This window comes from Vipera berus (assembly GCF_964194415.1).
Source record: "Vipera berus genome assembly, chromosome: 3".
NCBI classification, from domain to species: Eukaryota; Metazoa; Chordata; class Lepidosauria; order Squamata; family Viperidae; genus Vipera; species Vipera berus.
The window spans coordinates 114,218,552-114,238,330 of NC_138204.1; the positions used below are offsets into that span (position 1 = coordinate 114,218,552).

General features: G+C 39.4%; 1 protein-coding gene across 1 annotated transcript; it reads left to right on the top strand.

Moving 5' to 3' along the window:
- The first annotated feature begins 545 nt into the window (after positions 1-545).
- On the top strand, positions 546-19,005 carry KIAA0040. The gene is made up of 3 exons (XM_081323691.1): positions 546-724; positions 16,093-16,176; positions 17,355-19,005. Exon 3 carries the CDS (start codon positions 17,491-17,493, stop codon positions 17,812-17,814), a length of 324 nt encoding a protein of 107 aa, XP_081179817.1. The 5' UTR covers positions 546-724; positions 16,093-16,176; positions 17,355-17,490; the 3' UTR covers positions 17,815-19,005.
- The last annotated feature ends 774 nt before the right edge of the window (positions 19,006-19,779 follow it).

The following is a 19,779-nucleotide window of genomic DNA, read 5'->3' on the forward strand; positions in this document are numbered from 1 at the left end:
GTCCTTTCAGGTCAGGTTACATAGGATGAATCATAGTTCCACAATTCCTCCATTTGTGCATGCCCACAAAATTGCGAAGTTTGTTTGCAAACTCAAAACGCTCTACACGCTGGAGCCTACATACAAGCGCGACGCGTTCAAGCACTCAAATCCTCACTCCCTTTTCAGAAGTCAACCTTTTTTTAACGAGGGTTGTGTGTGTGTGGTTTTTTGGGAGGGGAGAAGGGGGATGCCTTTCGTTTCGTGACACGCTCCTTAGGAACCTGTTGTTTTGTGTAAGGCGAAAAGGACACCGAGACTTGCCTTCCCCCTTCGTAACTGGGCCGCTGAGTGGGACGGAGTGGCAATGGGGAAGCGGGGGCCAGGGGGGGGGGGCAAGGCAGATTGCGAGCACACGAGCCCGGCATCCTGGTCGTCTGAAAGGCGGTGACGCCACCCTGCGCGAGGAAGGCGCTGCTCTGTTCTGTTCTGTTCTGTTCTGTTCTGTTCCGGGACGGGTTCCAGAGCCGGGAGGGGAGGAAGCGTCGCCCCAGGAGCCCCGGTCCCGCCCAGGTGCAGCCGAGGAAAGGGGCGTGGAGGCCCAGGCAGGCAGCTGACAGCCCGCGGAAAGGCGGAGGCTCCCGTAGCCGTCGTGTGCGGAGCAGCTTTCCCTCCCTGCTTTCTTTGCCGGAAGATTGGAAATTGGTTAGCCGGCTGGAGAAATGGAGACGCTAAGAGGCAGCCGGTGAGTTTTGCTTTCAGTTCTCGTCCGCTTTCCTTTGACCTCCTGAAACTAAGCTAAAATCCGTACTAATCCGGGCTCCAGCCGGTTCAAACGGGCCAATCTTCCCCCGTAGTTTCCCTCCGTTAGGCACTTTCTCCCCGTTCGTTCCGACTGAAGAGTAGCGAGGCGCTGCCAAAACGTACTCAACTTGGAAATAAGTCCGGTTGCTCCATTCGTTATTTTACGCCAGCTAATTCGTTTGGTAAAAGTCGGCCGTGCTCAGTTCGTGCATTTGAATCAGACCAGCCACTTGAAAGCCTGAACCGATTGGGCTCTCGCCTGCCTAATGGCTGCCCACAGCTGGATTTGGGTTTCCGGAAATCCCACGCGCCCTCGAAAAGTGAGAGTTGTCCGGCCGGTCGTTGGCACTGGCTGTTGATTCTCGACAGCGGGAGGAGGAGAGGATCTTGTAACTTTCCTTGGAATGAGTTACCAAACAGCGTCACTATGATCCGTTGACGTAAGTGGATTTAATTAAAAAAAAATCTAAAATATTGCCAACCCTGCTTTAGTAGGTGGTAGAAGCCGAGCCTCCGTGGACAGTGTGCTACGGAGCAGAGATAACTGTTGCCTTCACCCTAGTTGTAGGTCTTCTCTCAGCCACTTGTTCGGCAGCTGTTGGAAAGCAGGTGCTGACCATCATGAGCTGTTAGTGCTATTAAGCAAAGCAGTTCTTGTGACTTTGGTAAGTTATGTAACTTGAAACAATGGTGTTGAAATCACACGGTTAGGACCAGGAGAGAGGAAAGGGCCAGCTGTGACTGTTTCCTGGGTGAAAACAAATGTGAGCTGCAGAGTGACCTACTCCAGCTCACTTAGCCAGACTGTGCCAGGCCCAGAAAAAGCAAGAATTTCCAGGGCTTTTCCTGGAGTCCTGAAACAAAAGTAAAGTCTACTTTCCTTGTCTTGGTAACTATAATAAACAAGGTTTAAAATGTAAATATAAAATACGTAAAATACTGTATTGCTTTCCCAGGGTTAGGAAGTGAGACTGGTCCTTTTTTGAATCCTGCACTATAGGCCATATCAGTTTGTCCTTCCTGTCATTTATTTAGCTATGCTGAGATGGGAAATGGAAGTCAATCACTTAGTTGCAAATTCCCATTTTATCTAGAAACATATTTTCTTTGCAAACCTACAATAAATGAGGTGGCGCAGTGGGCTAATGCCTCCTTAAGTAACACCAGCTGCCTGCAATTAGTGCAGGTTCGCATCCCACCAGGCTCAAGGTTGACCCAGCCTTCCGAGGTAGGTAAAATGAGGACCCAGATTGTTGGGGGCAATAAGCTGACTTTGTAATAATGCCGCTTGGGGGGGCCCAAAAGCCCTAATAAGCAGGCATATACATAGAATGAAGGCTATTGCTAAGCACATTGGTTTGTGCTTAAATTGTAAGCCGCCCTGAGTCTTCAGAGAAGGGCGGGATATAAATGGGATTAAAAAATAAAATAAAATGAAAAAATGAAAAAAGCACCATTACTTTTGTTTCATCACCACTGCCTTTGTAATAGAGTTTAATACAAATTATGTCTGATAACTTGGGCAAGGTGTGACAGATTCTCCACTCAGAATCCTTTTGGTGGCAACAGGATAGATATGAGATGCTATTGAGCTCTAGAAACTAAAAATGCACAAACTGAATAGGAACCGGATGAAGAGACACCCAGATTATGCACAGTGAGTGTACACACATCTGATCTTGTAGGTCTGAATTTGCCAAAGTAGAACTTCGCAACCTGTGTCCTCGGATATATTATCCTGGAAAAGTCCCTGAATTTTCTTGGCAGGATTTTACAAGTGATTTGCCATTGCCTCCTCCCTAGAGCTGAGAGAGTATGTCTAGCCTCCAGTCACCCAGCTGACTTTGGGCCCAAAATAGAACTAGAACTCCCTGTCACCCAATTTCTAGCCTGATGCCTTAACCACCACTGTACACCAAATTTGCTTTCTGGCTATAGTACGATTTCAAAACCTTATGACACCCGTAAAAGTAGTGGAGTTCTGATCTCATGATTGTAGCTATCATCTTGATATATTTTACCCTTCCTCTGCAAGCAGAAAGAAGGAAGAAGTGCTGAAGCATGGAGGAAAGGAAGGCCTATACTTGGCTGTAACTGTGGTTTCATCAGTTTGTTCATCATTTTGGAATGTTGCCCAGTTCCCAACAGATTTTCACTGAGGAAAAATTACCTACCCTGATCCAGAACTCAGAAGAAATATGTTGAGGTTCCCTTGATCATCTGAGAATTCCACTAGTTTCCCCATGCTGAGAATCAGGCTAGTTATTTATTCGCCGTGCATCCATGTTTTGGATGCACCAACTTTTATATAAATATTAAATACATACATGTTTTAAATTAGGACCCAACATAGTTTGGAAATTATCCAAACATTATTTGGAAGTTGTATAAGAATGGTACTTCCCTGCTATTCATTAAAGCAGGCCCTTTTTTCTTGCTCCACCCATAGAGAAGTGTGCTATGAAGCCCAACTTCTGACTCTTTTTCCAAGAGTACATACCCTTGGGCAGGGGTCTTCAAACTTGGCCCTTTTATGACTTGTGGACGTCAACTCCCAGAATTCCTCAGCCAGCATGCCTGGCTGAGGAATTCTGGGAGTTGACGTCCACAAGTCATAAAAGGGCCAAGTTTGAAGACCCGTACCCTAGAGGCTTCTGTAAGGGAGGTCTTTTAAAGAGTCAAGATCATGGCCACAATTCCACCTATGTTTGTGTGCAATGCATGTAAAAAGGGGCAGGTTTTTGGCTGAGTAGTTGTGGCCTGGCAACTATTCTGACCTTTTTTTAACCACCCCCCAGATGTTGCTGGCAAAGCCTTAAATATTAGTTAAGTTAGAAACTTAAAACTGCAGTCCTCTGCAATTCTGCTTACATGAATAATTCATAATTAGAATTCCTAGTCTGTATTTCCTCTCTTAATCATAACTAACATACAGATGCTAATTTGACTGGAGCAATAGAATTATGTTTACCTTTTTCCATCAACAGAATAGGGAGAAACTTTCTCTCATTTTCTCACCTGCCAAACTACTAAATATGCAACCAAAAAAGTGATTAGGAAAAAATGGAAGATTTCTGCTCCTGTTTTCCCCTCCTCCTCTCCCCCCCCCCTTCTTTTTTCCGGGTAGTAGATCTAATAGCTTCAGGTGTAGAACATTCATTTGGGAAAAGATGCAGAGGCATAGGGATAATTTCTTCCTCATAGCTGCTGCCATAAGACAGATAAAAGAGTTCTTAAATGTTTAAAAAGGCACCTGAAATCCAGTCCAGATAGTGTTTAATTTGAGATATTCCAGGGGTGTTCATCAGAAGGGCTCCATCAAAGATTTTTATTGCTTTTCACATCAGTGGGGAGGAAGGGAAGGGGAAACCGTCCTCTTGGTACAAATGAGTGGAGGTAATATATTATTGGTCCATGCTTACCTAAATGTACTGTCAGCCTGGATCAGGGTAGGCAACCTTGGCTCTTTTATGACTCGTGGACTTCAACTCCCAGAATTCCTCAGCCAGCTATGCTGAGGGGAAGGGAGAGGTTTCCAAGTTGAGCCATGCTGGCTCAGGAATTCTGGGAGCTGAAGTCCACAAGTCATAAAAGAGCCAAGGTTGCCTACCCCTGGCCTGGATCTTCTGGAGCTGTAGTGATTCTGCAGCCATTCCTTCACAAAGGACCTGGAGGATATGCAGCTCACTTGTTGAGGTTAGGCCAAAGGAAAAGGGGGAGGAGCTGAGCTGCTGGCCAATGATTTGATGCTTTAGTGCTCCAATGTTGTTGAAGGACATGGTCATTTTCTTCTGTTGCAATTTGGAACATGGACAGAGAACTGTAAACAGTTCTGTTAAAAACTAAAGTTGAAATTAGGAACTAAAGAAGAGCTTGCAAAAGGAAGCTTGCAAGGAAATGCCAAATTGAGTAGATAATACAGGACCTTGATATTGGATTTTATATTTCTCTGGTTACTGTTCTTTTTAACAACCTGCCCCATTTGTGTTTTTCCTTGGAAGTAAACGCGTGTTTTAAAATCCCTCTTATAAAGGCTGCTGTTGATCTTCTGGTAACTGCCCTTTTTTGAACCATATCCTTTTAACACACTCAATCTCATTTCAGGCCTTATTCTTCTTTAAAGAGATAAGTAGAAAAGAGTCAAACTAGATGTTCACATGCAAATAAAATGCACCTGCATATTAGAATATGTTTTTTTTAACAGTTTCTCCCCTCAACCCTCCAGATAACAAAACCACCTCCTCGTTACTGTACTTTTGGAGAACAGTAATCATATGGCTCCTCAGAAAGGTATTTGGAAATAAGGAAATCATGCCTATCCCAAATTGATTGATTCTACTAATTAATATCACAGGATGAAAAACAAAAATCAGTCATGCAAAGCACTTGGAATCTCCAAAAATGCAGTATATATGTGGGAGGAAAGAAGGAGTAACTTCTGTTTATCTGCTTAAATTACTCTTACCACGAAGGCTGAATCAGAGCAAATGCAAAGAGGTGAAGAAATCCATCTTCCTCTCTTCTTCATTGAAAATAATTTTCTTTAAAGTTGCTTCGAATCACTGGTTTTGTGTGGTGTGAGTGTGTGTGTGTGTTTTGGATGGAAATATAATTGTGGAAAAGGCATTAACTCCATTTTCCCACCTGCTATCCTGGCAGGCTAGGAATTAAGACAATAACTTGTAACTGAAGAAACATGATTGGTCAGTACATGTGTGAACATGCAGACTAGGTTTCTACTAAACATTGTTACAAACTGCAGTGACTAACTTCGTGCAACATATTAAGCCAATATAACCACACCACACCACATAATGACGTAGTATAAAGTGTATATGGAATTGGTTTTCTGGCCTACTGAGTAAAGCTACTAAGATTTAATCTAAAATGTAAATGCTTTAGCTTCCTCTCAGGGTCCTATGAATGAGGAACTGGAAAGCATGTTTTGTTTTGCTACGGTTTAGGATCTTAGCTCTGCCATTTAGTTTAATCTGTCCCCTAATCAGAGAATTGTAATTTTTCTGCCCCTACCAAGTATCATTACCAGGGCTTTTTTGTTGTTATTGTCATAGAATGCTCAGAACGAAGTTCCGGCACCTTTTTTGGATGGAACCTTGTTAGGCAAGGCGGGTTGTATAGCATGTGTGAGTTCCGGCACCTTTTTCTTTTAGAAAAAAAGCACTGATCATTACTATAAGCTCTGTCTTGCCTACGGTGCTTTAAAAGTATGAATTCAGGTACAATCTTTTGCATAGAATTAAGGGATCATGCTCTTTTCTGGCTACCCTTCTATACAGTAAAACATAATCTTGATTCCTGTCCGTTCTGGAAACATAAAGATTATCCACAAATTCTGTGCCAGTGGTTGAGAATATTGGTCAATAACCTAGAGGATTAAGATGGTTCACTGCCATTAAAGCTAATGCTTAATAAGGTAGACTACTACCTTAAGAGAGAATACCAAGTGTCTACTTCTTGGAGCCTTGGCTATAGAGTTTGTTTGCTTTATGGCAGTCAGCCATGACAAATAGTTCACTGAAGGGTGTAAACTGTAATCCTTTCCATCAAGATGATCCATCTTTTTTTTTCCTGTTGTAGACTTTTTCAGCTTCTGAGGGGCTGAAAGAAGCCATAGAAATAGAAAAATAGAAATAAAATCATAGGCCTGGAAGGGATCAGCATCTTTTTTGTATTGTGGCGATCACAAATGGATGAAGTATTCCAAGTGTGACCTCACTAGTACAGTATAGAGTGATACTGTTGCTTCTCATGATCTTGATACTATCCCTCTGTTGATGCAGCAGGACTGCATTGGCTTTTTCGGCAGTCGCAGCATACTGTTGACTCAGACTTAAGCTGTGGTCCATCAGACACCCACTCACAAGTACTACTGTTGCACCAGGTACTGCCTATTCTGTACCTGTGCATTTGGTTTTTCCTGCCTAAGTGCAGGACCTTACTTTACTTACCACTGAACTGTTGGATATGCTTGATATAAATGATTTTAGTGCCTGAGTTAAAGCCAAAAATTAGCCTGTTCCCTCCTAAACTACAGGAAAGTGACAAACAACTTTTATCAAAAATATAAACTAAAGGCCAAAGCACTTCTAAATCTTGGCAAATTCAATGTGAGAGTGTAGATTTGGCCATCTCTATACGAAACCCATAAACACAATTTAAGAGAAGTTGAAAAGCTACCAGCAAAAATAGGATGACTGAGGAGGGGCTATTGGTCTCAGGAGAAATCTACCATTGGGTGAAAAAAAAATCATTCAAGCATATCCAGTTATATTCAAATCTTGCCAATGTGAGTAGATCACTTCTCCAGATGTGACAACACTTGGGTTTAACTATATCATTAAGCTAGGGCTTAATCCTCTGCCCTACATCTTCTGCTTGAACATGGGGCTGGACTAGAAGACCTCCAAGGTCCCTTCCAGCCCTGTTCTATTCTACAAGTGAATTCCCACATACAAAGTTTACTTTTCTGTTAGTGGAAATACAGAAGGATTCCAACATAAATCATCAGGAGCAGTTTGAAAATGGGAAATTGTAATTTTTCAGGAGGCATAGCTTTGAGTTGGTAGCAGATATTTGGTACAGATAACAAGAAGTTCTTAAATTCCATGAGCAGAATAAGATATGTAAGCTATGCAGTTTTATTTTGCCAAGCATATAAGACAACTTAGATCATTGTACAATTCTGGGCCAAGAAAAAACTGGAGTAACAAAAAAAAGAGCAGTGGGCTAATGCCTCCTTAAGTAACACCAGCTGCCTGCAATTAGTGCAGGTTCGCATCCCACCAGGCTCAAGGTTGACTCAGCCTTCCATCCTTCCGAGGTAGGTAAAATGAGGACCCAGATTGTTGGGGGCAATAAGCTGACTTTGTAATAATGCCACTTGGGGGGGGGCGAAAGCCCTAATAAGCAGGCGTATACATAGAATGAAGGCTATTGCTAAGCACATTGATTTGTGCTTCTTAGATTGTAAGCCGCCCTGAGTCTTCGGAGAAGGGCGGGATATAAATGGAATTAAAATAAAAAAAATAAATAAAATAAAATATAACAATTTGGGGCAATGAAATTCCCTGCCTGTTCAATTGAACATGGACGTAGCTGGTAGCTGTCATTGTCACCCTAAAATACCATCTTCCACCTTAAATCAGCACCTCGGTTTCTCAGGTTGCTAGTGCCAAAATCAGGTAAGTAGAATGCTAGATTGCAAGGGGAGGAATTCTTGAACATAAGAAATTGGATATACTATGAGGGATTTTTTAAGACACATCAGAAATCCTACTTCATGTCAGTAGGAAAACAGTGAAAACAGTCACTTCCTTGTATATGCACAAGACAGTGTGGCACTAATTTTCTACACTATGCAAGAGATAACAAAAATCAACCAAACAATGGACAGCATTGCCAAATAAAATATTCTTTCGCACAGAAATACACTATCATGTAATATTATCCATTGTTTAGTATTTATGCTGTTTTAAATTCTTTATGCATGGCAAGACTATGATTGATGATTCTACAGCATATAAAAACAAAAAATATGTTGTGGGATTAGAATAGGAACAAATCACTAACTTGATATGAGCACTTTTATCAAACTTTTCAAACAAAGTTGACTGGATTAACTTTGACTTGAATTCTACTGCTAGGGCAAATTATAGGGAACTAACTTTGACAAACTGTTGTGTTTATATGAATTATTTTCAGCTTAATACTGAGGATGCAAAATATATGGGAAGATGAAGGCCACTGCTTGTCTCTTTGACTCTTGAGTCTCCTGGCTGATTAAATTGCCAGGTTGATCTGGCCTTAGATTAAGTAAGTGATCAGAGTTGAGTTTAGAATGTTTAAAGTAGTTATAAGACTTTTTGTGTGTGTGTGTGTGTGTGTGTGTGTGGAGACTGGTGAGTCTGAACACGGAAGTCTTTATAATTATACCTGTCTGAAATGTTCCATTCTGGATAAGGTCATATTGGTTGCTTTGCTGCTGTAGATGCATTTAAATGAAATTGACCATCTGGAGCAATTTCATTTAGAGTTTCATCCTGGATATATTCACGAGACAACTTGGGCTAACTTAGACTTTTGCCGGAAATTAGAAGAGGAGAGTATGTAATTGTTATTTTTCCCAGACCTTTCAGTGGTTTTCAGTATCATTGTTCACTGTATCATTCTGGATCATCTGGAGGGGTTATTCATGAAAGCAATTTTTCAAGGTTTCACTTCTTCTTGTCTACCCTATTACCCAGTAATACAATAGTTTACGTGGAAAAAAAATAATGTTTACCGTTTATGGGCAATTGTTTACATATTCAGAATAAAAAAAACATTTGTACTGATATGTTACAATTCTACATTTTTTTCTTTTATTGTAAAGTCATTAATAAGGTGATTGACACATCAGATCTAAACAGTCCAACAGTGAGAAATATTGATGAGAATATTTCCTTAAATAAAAAGATTTAAATGTTTGGCTGTAAGATATCAAGTGAGAGGAAAGAAATGGAACAAAGCTAACATTTGGCCGAACAGAGATATGCACCCTACCATCATCAATGATCTCAAAGCTCAAAAGGATTGATTGACCTATTTAAATGGGGTAGCAGGTGATTATAGCTGATAAGTAAACAGACATAGGCCTCCAAGTGTTAGATGCTACCAATTTGAACAGATAAAATAACTAGAAGGAAGTCAAATGAAAAGCCCCTATGCTCATTCTCCATATTTTTTGAATGATTTTCCAAAATTTCCCTTCTAAGCAACAGTTCCTAAACTTGTTCTGTCTTGGCAAGAGATCATAACATAAGGGCTTCTCTATCCCCATTTTATTTTTCCTTTGGCATTTCTGAATGAGCTGAAGAGGCAATTTAGGTTAGAGAAGGAGGCTGTTGTGCTTCAGGCAAAGAAAACATTCAAGACACAACGGGAAGAAGTTCCGTTCTTGGCTTTGCCTAAAACTTCCTGAACAACCTCAAGAAACTCACATGTTCTCTATGCCTTGATTTCCAGCTGCATTGGGGGGGAGGTAGTATTGGCTGGATGTGATGAGGCTTCCTTTGTCTATTTAGATAGTCATGCAGTTCTTAATGACCTTAAGTAACATCTAGTTGCAGAACAGGATGATCAGGTCAGTGATTTAGAGTAACATTGGCTATGCTACTCTTCCCCTCTCCCCTGATTGCCACCAACAAATGTCCTAAGAGAACTTCCTAGAATGAATTTTTTTAAAAATGGTTCGTTGTGATTTTTGTATTGCTCATTAGGTGCTTTGATGGAATTTATATCCTAAACAGTGAAAAACACATGGAAGCTATACGATTGGCCACATTGTTGTTCAAAAACCAAAGAAACCTCCAAACCATTTCTAACCCACATATGTGGCGTGGTGTGGTGTGGTGTGGTATTTGTTTTTATTTTTTTAAAAAATTCCATTTATATCCCGCCCTTCTCCGAAGACTCAGGGCGGCTTACCAACTTAGCAGTAGCCTTCATTCTATGTATATGCCTGCTTATTAGGGCTTTCACACACACCCCAAGCGGCATTATTACAAAGTCAGCTTAATTGCCCCCAACAATCTGGGTCCTCATTTTACCTACCTTGGAAGGATGGAAGGCTGAGTCAACCTTGAGCCTGGTGGGATGCGAACCTGCACTAATTGCAGGCAGCTGGTGTTACTTAAGGAGGCATTAGCCCACTGCTCCACCAAGGCGTGGTGTGGTATGGTGTCACCTACTTTGGGACCTTCAATACTCTTAAAATGTTGAATGTAGCATTTTGCAAGCCAAAGTCACATCTGTCTGCTTTAATTATCAGGGTTAATAAATCCTGTTTTTCCCATCAAAAAGGTATTAAAGCACTAATGTATGGGAAATAGATCATCAATCTGGCTCTAGCTACTGAAAATAGCAAATATGCGGTACTAAACAATAACTCTGGAGTGTGGCTGCAAGGCAATTACGCATCCCTGTATTACTATTATATTTCAATCAGACTTCCACTCTGTATAAGAATTTGCTTATAGTACAATTTTGTTCCTTGTTCTGCCAGCTAGGTGGGGTTTTGAGGAGTGGGGGGGAAGGATTCAGAAGACCATGGGGGATCGAAAGAGAGCATGTCAAGAGAAGCAGGACAGTCCTATTTTTGCTAGTCTTTGACAAGAGCATTTTTTATTGAGTGTCTATGGAGATTCTCATTCATCCAGATCATACTTGTCCCAAAGATGCTTTTTCACAAGGCAACTGGACTTTCTTGTTTTTCTTTGAAGATGTTTCGCTTCTCATCTAAGCGCTGAGGAAGCTTCTTGGATGAGAAGTGAAATGTCTTCAAAGAAAAACAAGAAAGTCCAGTTGCCTTGTGAAAAAGCATATTTGGGATTTTTCATTGAGGCTGGGAGGAGATGAAATAAGTACAATTCATATCTGAACAAGTCTTATGTGATCCATAATTTATTTCTAATGATATTGTTAGGCAGATACCCTATACCAATACCTATTCTGATTTCCCTAAGGCGAGATTTGCTTTCTATACTCCTCAGAATAATAAAAAAAACAAAGAGGGAGCCACAGATCTTATATTATTGAGAAACAGAGAAAGCATATTAGCCTGTGAATTACCTTTGAAAGGAGAAGGCAAATAGTACCTATTTATTTATTTACTTGATACATCTGAACAATACTTTACAATCCAGTTGTAGTAGGTAAGTTACAGTTTAGGTAATAATTTAGTCAAGGTAAAATGGTTTCCAGTGCACTTCAAAAAAAAAGATGTCAAAACATAACAAGACCAATAGGGTTGGTCAAGGCAGCCAAAGCTCTCCAAAATATTTGGAGGCTTGGCAGTTCTATAAGGACCCCTCAGGTTTAAAACTGCAATCATTTGGGAGAGAGGGGGTTCAAAAAAAGTCAAGGTGGGCAGAGTTTAGATCACAAGATTCTGGCTGCCATCTTGATTTTAGAGCTCCTCCCTGTATTTACCCTAACAATTATACAAGTGTTTCCTGAGGCTAATTTACATACAAATGTTTAAATTAAGTCCAAGAAAATGTCAGAATGGTTAATGAGTAAATAAACTAGCCAAAATGAGAAAATGAACGCCACTCCCAAATTAAAAGAACAAAAAAGAATGTACAGGAGGAAAAAAACATTTTATATAGGCTGCTTAGGGATAGTCTGAAAGTGCAAAGATTTTTTAAAGTAAAAACTGGCAAACCTATTTTTCCAGCAACTGGGTAGTAGAAAGACTATGAGCATATAAGTAATTTCATTGCAGAATTTTAAGAACCCATCTTCCCTCTCCTGGAAATGGAAAGAGAACATCCCCTAGGAGGATGCAGTATAGTATTATTTGAAAATATAAATTCAGAGCAAGAATTGCCTGACATTTTAAACACCGATTTACTGTATACAATTATTTTTGCATCAGCAAGCACATTTTTACTTATTTCGGATGGGAGCTGTTCGGGTGTTGAATGTTATGTGCATAAGGAGGCTTGAGAGAAATCCACTTTTTCAAGAAGTTTCTACCATTCCCGCTGTCTGAATTTCTCCTTAGATTTAGCTCAACTGTCCTGAATAAAATGTCATCCCTTTTCTTTATATATATTGTAGCAGTTACCCTACACTAGGGGTGTCAAACGTGACGTGTTGCAACATACCACAACTTTTTTCCCATTGCCAGCATTGGGGGGGCGCAGTTTCGGTGTGATGCATCCGGCCCGCCGGCCGGCAGTTTGACACCCCTACCCTATACAGAGCTAGTTATGAAAACTGTGTAGAAATAATTGGCTGCTCCATGCCTAGAAATGGCTGAGTTGGCTAAGCCATAAGGAGATGCAATCAAATTTGTGAGCCAGATTGGGCAACTAACAAATTTAAAGTTTGGAGCTGGTGATTCACCTTATTCTTTCAAACCTTGTACAGTCTTGAATTTAATTCTTGATTTTTATTAAATAGCATGTTACTTGATTATGCCAATCATATAATACATTGTTTTCAACATTTATTGGAATCATTTGGAACAAAAAGTTAAGTCACGATAGAATATTCATTTTAATTCTTGCAGTTCTTAATCCAACAATTCTTCCTGACCAAGATAATTCCAGCTTTCTCCATCTTGACATGTTTACTACTATATTCTCCCAAATCTATGAATAGTTACTTCTAAAAATGTCTTTATAATTTTTGTCAAATTCTTAGATATTGAATCTTTCAGTAATATTGAACTCTGCTATTTAAAGCAAATGTTAAGCGTCAAGTTTCATGTCAGCATTTGAGTCATACTGCTGTAGGTACCCACTAACTATTAACGAATGTAATATGTACAATTACAATTTATGTTCTTGATTTGCTCATTTGACTCCACAAATTGTGTTCTGTAAGGAGGGGAGAAGAATGAAACCAAAATTTTAGCCAAAATGTAATATGTGTAAGATCAATTCTATAAATTCTTAAACCAATGTCAAAGTAGGACAAAGTAAATACATGGAATATCTGTGAAACTGTGTGAACAAATATGGTCTTTTCTAGATTATAGATTGAATAAGAATGGAAAAGTTTGGACACCAGTCTGTCATATATTTTTCAGAGCTTCCTCTTTTGTTGTTGTTCTTGTTTTCTTTGTTGTGTATGTAGTAGGGTATTGTAATTTCAATTATGGCAGTTGGGGGAAGGATCATCATTCATATCTGCTATTATTGATAATATGGCAGTAGTGTTGCTAGATTAAACTGCGGTCTATTTATCCCTGTATTTTTTTTCTAGCAATAGCTAGCTACGTATTTACCAGAGCAAATATCATTTTATTTTTTTTAACATTTTTGTTCCCCACAATTCTGCCTTTACCCTATGGAGTAACCTTTCCAGACTAAAGTCTTCCAAATATATGGGGCTAGTATCCAAAATTCCAGCTCACCTGACCAATGACTAGAGCGTGCAAGCAACAGACTACAGAGATGTACAGATATTTTTCATTTGAGGCTTGAAGAGGCACTTTTTCCTGACATACAATTTTGTATTTCAGGTTGAGCATGCAGAAAATCATCCTATATATTTTGCAAGGGAAGCTGGCTCTTCATAGTAGTGTCTTGAGTACTATTAGTATGCATATTTTTGCCCTTCCTTAAGGAACTTTTCAAAGTTTTTTAGGATTTACTCTGCTTTTTAAAAGGGGGATGGAAATGGTGACAGAATAACATATTCTTAGAGCACTAGAAAAATAAATTTAAAAAGCAGTAGTAAGACTGCCTTAAGCAAGAAGATAGTTTGATTCACTGGATCCGCCAATGTATTGTGGAGTTAGTGGCTCTAAGGTTCAGCTGCAGTTGGGAGGATGAAGAAGCACTGGTAGTACTTTGCACCCTTTTTCTTATAAGTCAAACCATACTCTAAAAAGAGAAAAGAAGGGAAAGCTTCACTTATTCTATAATTTAGCATTTCCAAGTCTATTCTGCCTTCCTTTTTTCACATCTCATGTTACTGGTGTGTAAGAACTGCACATATTAAACATTAATCAAGGAAGTTTCAATTCTCCAGAGAGGGGGGACCCACTTTTTGTTGTAAATTGTGGCCCATTTTACTCTTGCATGCCAAAATATTTGGTATATTATACAAAGAATTACAATCAGATAAATCTTCCTTTTGTACATTAGCCTGGCTTATATTAGGCATGTCCAAAAGAGTTAAATCATGGAACAGCTGCCATCTCTGAGGATAAGTAATTATTTAATTCCCCTGCTCCTTTTCCTTCCAAGCATCTCCAATGCAGATAATAGTTTGAGGGGAATTAAACAAAGCACAATAGAAGTAACTATTTTCCTTTGGCAGACAATAAGGCCACTAACCAACAGGGACGCGGTGGCTCAGTGGGTTAGGAGGCTGAGCTTGTCGATCAGAAGATCGGCAGTTTGGCGGGTCGAATCCCGAGTGCCGCGTAACAGAGTGAGCGCCTGTTACTCGTCCCAGCTTCTGCCAACCTAGCAGTTCGAAAGCACGTAAAAATGCAAGTAGAAAAATAGGGACCACTCCGGTGGGAAGGTAACAGCGTTCCGTGCGCCTTTGGCGTCTAGTCATGCTGGCCACATGACCACGGAGACGTCCTCAGACAAGCGCTGGCTCTTCGGCTTTGAAACGGAGATGAGCACCGGCCCCTAGAGTTGGAAACGACTAGCACGCATGTGCGGGGGAACCTTTACCTTTACCTTAAGGCCACTAACCATGAAGTAGACCTTAGATACTGTATTTTTTTCAAGTACAACAGGTTTCAATTGTTTCTCAGTCTTTTCTACTATCTGGAAGATACCACTTTTCCAAACTGTACCAGCCTTCACTTCATGGATTGCCAACTACAGTTAAGCCATCTCATTCTTTAGATCCTTTTAACAAAACATTTGATTATCATCATAGCTGTCAACATCAAGAATACACGGAACACTTGCTATTCTAAACCAGCTCACTTTTAGCAAATTTAAATCTTAATTCTTGTGGATTATAGCAGCGCTGCCCATCATACCTACGTAAATACTGCAACTAAGTTCCTGATAAGCTGGTGCTGGATTGTCAGGCAGATCATCATCTGTCACAAGACTGTGACATCATCACTGTGGTTGGACTGTCAATGAAGATTACAGGGGAAATACTCTTGTGTCCCGAATGGGGTGATTTTAAAAAATGAATAAGTAAAATCTGAGATTTGTTTGTTGATAAGATGACATAATCGGTATCATCAATAGAAAGTGAGAGTTTGGTCTAGAATCAGCACAGTACAGGTAGGTGAAGTATCTCAGTTGTCAGCAAGGCCTTTTTTGTTGGGTCATTCTACAAATTACAAATAAACCAGAGTTGCCATCTTTAAACATACTGGCATTTTTAAATGAAAAATAGAGGCTTTGCACACTTGGTGAACTGACAACAGAACATCAACTTCAGCATACCTCCATCACTGTTTCTTTCTGCAAAAGTAAATTGAAACTACTGAATATTTATGCCGGCTGCTTACCTACCAATAAGTCTTTCACCTCTGTTGATCTGATGATGATGTGCCAGATTGATATTGACTATTAATTTGATATTGAAAAACAAGGGGCAAATAAAAATAAATGTCTCTGCCTCCACAAACCTTATTTTAAATAGAGGTAGTTTAATGGATGAAAAATGAAAATGACCCTTGAATAGAACACTTTTGTTATCTATATCTACTTCTCCACACAATCACCATAATTCATCACACATTTCTGCCAATGATAAATGAACTTCTTAAAACCATCATGAAAAAACTCTATACTTTGTCTGTTTGAACAGGTCATTTCCACCTGTTCCAACTCTGTTACTTGAAACAACAATGAAGAGTTCAGAAGCACAAGAAGAGTGCTGCAGCATGACAAGGTAAGGCGCTGCTGCATCTAGAGCCACCCGAAAGGCAATTGCAAAGTTGAATCTTATCCCCAGTGCTTTTTTTGTAAAAGAAAAAGGTGCCGGAACTCACACATGTCATACAACCCGTCTTGCCCTACCCTACAAGGTTCCATCCAAAAAAGGTGCCGGAACTCCGTTCTGAGCGTTCTATGAGGAAAAAAGCCCTGCTTATCCCATAGTCCAGGCTTTGTACCATGTCACTTTTCCCAACACAGAAGAAACATCCTCATGGGCATCTGAATGGGAATGGTCTGGCAAGATCTGGTTGAATAGGAAAAGTGTGGAATTCTTTCTTGATTAATTTACTAAAATGTCACTATTTAAACCAGAATTATAAAGGAAGGGGCCCTACTTTTCATTTAACCTTCACTTAAAAGATTTTTCTCCAGGATTATTTTCCCTCAACCTAGTCGTTCAATTCTTCTGATGATAATATTTATTGTCTCTGTAGATCTCCTTTCAGTAAAATATCTGATTATTTAATCCTACCATTTATCATTTACTGATCATGTCAGGTTGTACCAAACACTTAATGTACATTTTAGGATAGTTTAGACCAGTGTTCTTAGATTCATATTGCAGAAGGAGGAATTGAAATAGAAAATGACTGAGGTAGCCTACTGAGTTTATGTAGGGGTGATATATGACTTATGATTTTCCTGATTTGTAATTCTGCCACTGTTATTAGACAGTTCTCTCATAACTTCATGTCATGCAAAGAAAGAATTTTTAGCAATTACCATAGAAAAATACACCATGATCTCTGACATTTTAATCTGAATTTAATGGTAGCACAATTATGAGGGTATTTCCTATAGCATTTCATAACTTCCAATTCAACCTTTCTGTCATCCTCACAAACATTTCATTGTTAATAACAATGTGATGGTTAGAATGTTGAATGGATTCAAGGATGGGTGGGTTCACCATTCAGCTGTAATTATCTTGACCCATCTCTTCTCCTAACATACTTCATTAAAATATTGGAAGAATAATATGGAAAGCTGTATAGTCTGTCTTAAGGTCCTTGGCAAATATAAAATTTGGATCACAATGTATATTATGGTCATTACCAGCAGGTGCATTAACTGAAACATTTTCCCTTGTTCATTTGGCCCATTTTTATGTTTCATCTTCTACCTTTGCAGAGATTGAAAAACTGAAGACGTTTACATATCTTCAAAGACAAGATCCACAAAGAGTTTTCATCTAAGACAGAGGCAAAGGTCAAGGAAAGCAACTTTAATATCGTATCAGACCTGTTTCCAGTCTGTAAAAACTGCCATGGAGCAGATCAGTAATTTTTTCCATTCCATCTGGTCTTTTATCTGCTTAAAACATCAGGAGGGCATCTATAACACAATCTGTCTCGCTGTTTTAATGGGGTTACCTGTTCTTGTCCTCCTTGTAGGAATTTTCATCTGTTGCCATTGTTGTTTTTGTGGTCAGCAGCAAAGGGAGAAAAGTAGCCACAGCAGCAGTGGTCCAATCCAGGGGAAAAGAAGATATAATATTATGAAGAAGAAAAAAAAGAAAGAAGAAGATCTGTGGATTTCAGCCCAGCCCAAAGTGCTCCTGCTGGCAAAAAGACCATCATTGGTGGTTTAGAGGAATGCAGGTGGACAAGAGTTACTTCCCTTTCCCATACAGGAATATTCCTATTCCTATCTCATAATGTATTCAGCTCCACATCATAAAGCTGAGAACATGCCATTCCGTTTTACTTCCATATGAAGGAAGCTACTTTTTAAACTTAGGAATGTAGTTGCATTTTCAAGTTGGACACGTTTTACAAGCAAGCTGCAACATAGCACCAATGCAGAATGAATGAGTGGTGTGCATGCACGGAATGCATATTATTTCAGTGTACACCAAAAGAATATGCTTTCATGAACTCAATAGCAAATTGTATTCTACAAATAGGCACTTGTGCCCTTAGGATGCAGAATTCAAACTAGAACTTTTGCTTTGCCTAACATAGCTTGCACTGAAAGCTTACGTGCACTAGCAAGTAAGAAAATGGGCAAACACTGTTGTATACATGTAGGTATACATCATATATTACCATTCACATTTACTTATAGAATTGGATTGCACCGATATGTAAGCCAAGGTATTGGATTAGGTGATTAGGAAATTATATCATCATGAAGAAGAAGGCTGTCAGTGATTATTTGCTATTTTTGGAAGAAAATTGCTGAGCTAGTTGGGTCCTTGGTCTGAACATTTGGGCACACAAGAAATCGCCTTATTAACAAATGTCTCACATTCTTCTCTGCCTGAACTAGTCATAATTTTATAGGTTTTGCACATTGCTTGGCATACCAATAATCTCTACTTTCATTCTTAAAAGGGTTAGGTGTTTAAGACTTCTGGCTCTGCTGACAGCTTAGAATGTACCAAATTGGGGGAATGGGGTAAGCTGAGGATCAGAATGATGAAACATTAATATCCCACAAGTTATAGAAAAATAAACACCAATGTCATACCAATCAAAATGGTGAAAAATTTGGTGTGGGAGGGAACCCTCCAATCCTGGGACAACATATTACGACAGGGGAATAATAAATCTCTTGGTCAAGGCAATTGCAAATATATTTTTGCATTTTCATGAAAAGTCTATTACTCTGTGCTTAGATTAAGCAATGCAGTGATATAACAATTTGTTACCAATATGTATTCTGTTCTTTATTTTTCGACTTGCATCCTAGGGTTACCCTAGAGATCATTAAAAGAAACCCACAACCTTTTTATTTAAGAATAAATTTATTTTAATGAAATTGCTCTTGATTACATTTTGTGTCCCAACTTCTGCTGTCTATAGAAGAAAATGATTTGTTGTGTTATTTTTCGGACCATGGGGGAGTAATTTGCTCAAAAATAAAAACATAATCAAATGTGGATTGTTATCTTAAATAATATGACAACCACATGTAAAAAACCCCTCTATTTTCATAAGAGTTGTGTCTGCATAATATGCCAAGGACTGCCAGATGCTTTCCTTCACACTGAACTCCAGATGTTATGCTCTAATTCATCTCACTCACACACACAAACTGAGGGCCTGTTCCCATAACCTACTTATTGTTAGTGTGTTGTAGAAGTTCTGCAAACACAATCATCCAGGAGCTTACACAAATTCCACCCAGTCATATGGTATCTAAACCAAGGCATCAGACCTATTTTATATATATAGTCTTCCAGGAAAACATATAAAGCAACTGAAAAAGCAAGCCTCTTAGCTACAGAATTCACTGCTGAAGATTAGCAGCAGAGAATACACTTCCTATGCCCTGACTGGTAACCTTAGCAAAGTTATGCTTATTGCTCTGCATCTGGGAAGACTCTTCACAAGTTCATGAAGCCTTGCCAATACTCTCCTGATACAAGGATTCAATAACGTTATCTGAAAGAATATAGAGAGTATCTGTATTCCCCTAGTAGAATTCTTGTTAGGAGTGTGTATTGTGAAAACCATTGCTAAAGGAATTGGATTTGCAATTGTTTGGGTTAAGCATTTTTGAAGGAAAAGTCGTCATCAGGGTCCAGCCCAAGCCGGGAATAAACAACATG

Bases quoted from the DNA above. Each gene is read 5' to 3' on its own strand.
- KIAA0040 (XM_081323691.1), top strand. From the start codon at position 17,491: ATGGAGCAGATCAGTAATTTTTTCCATTCCATCTGGTCTTTTATCTGC.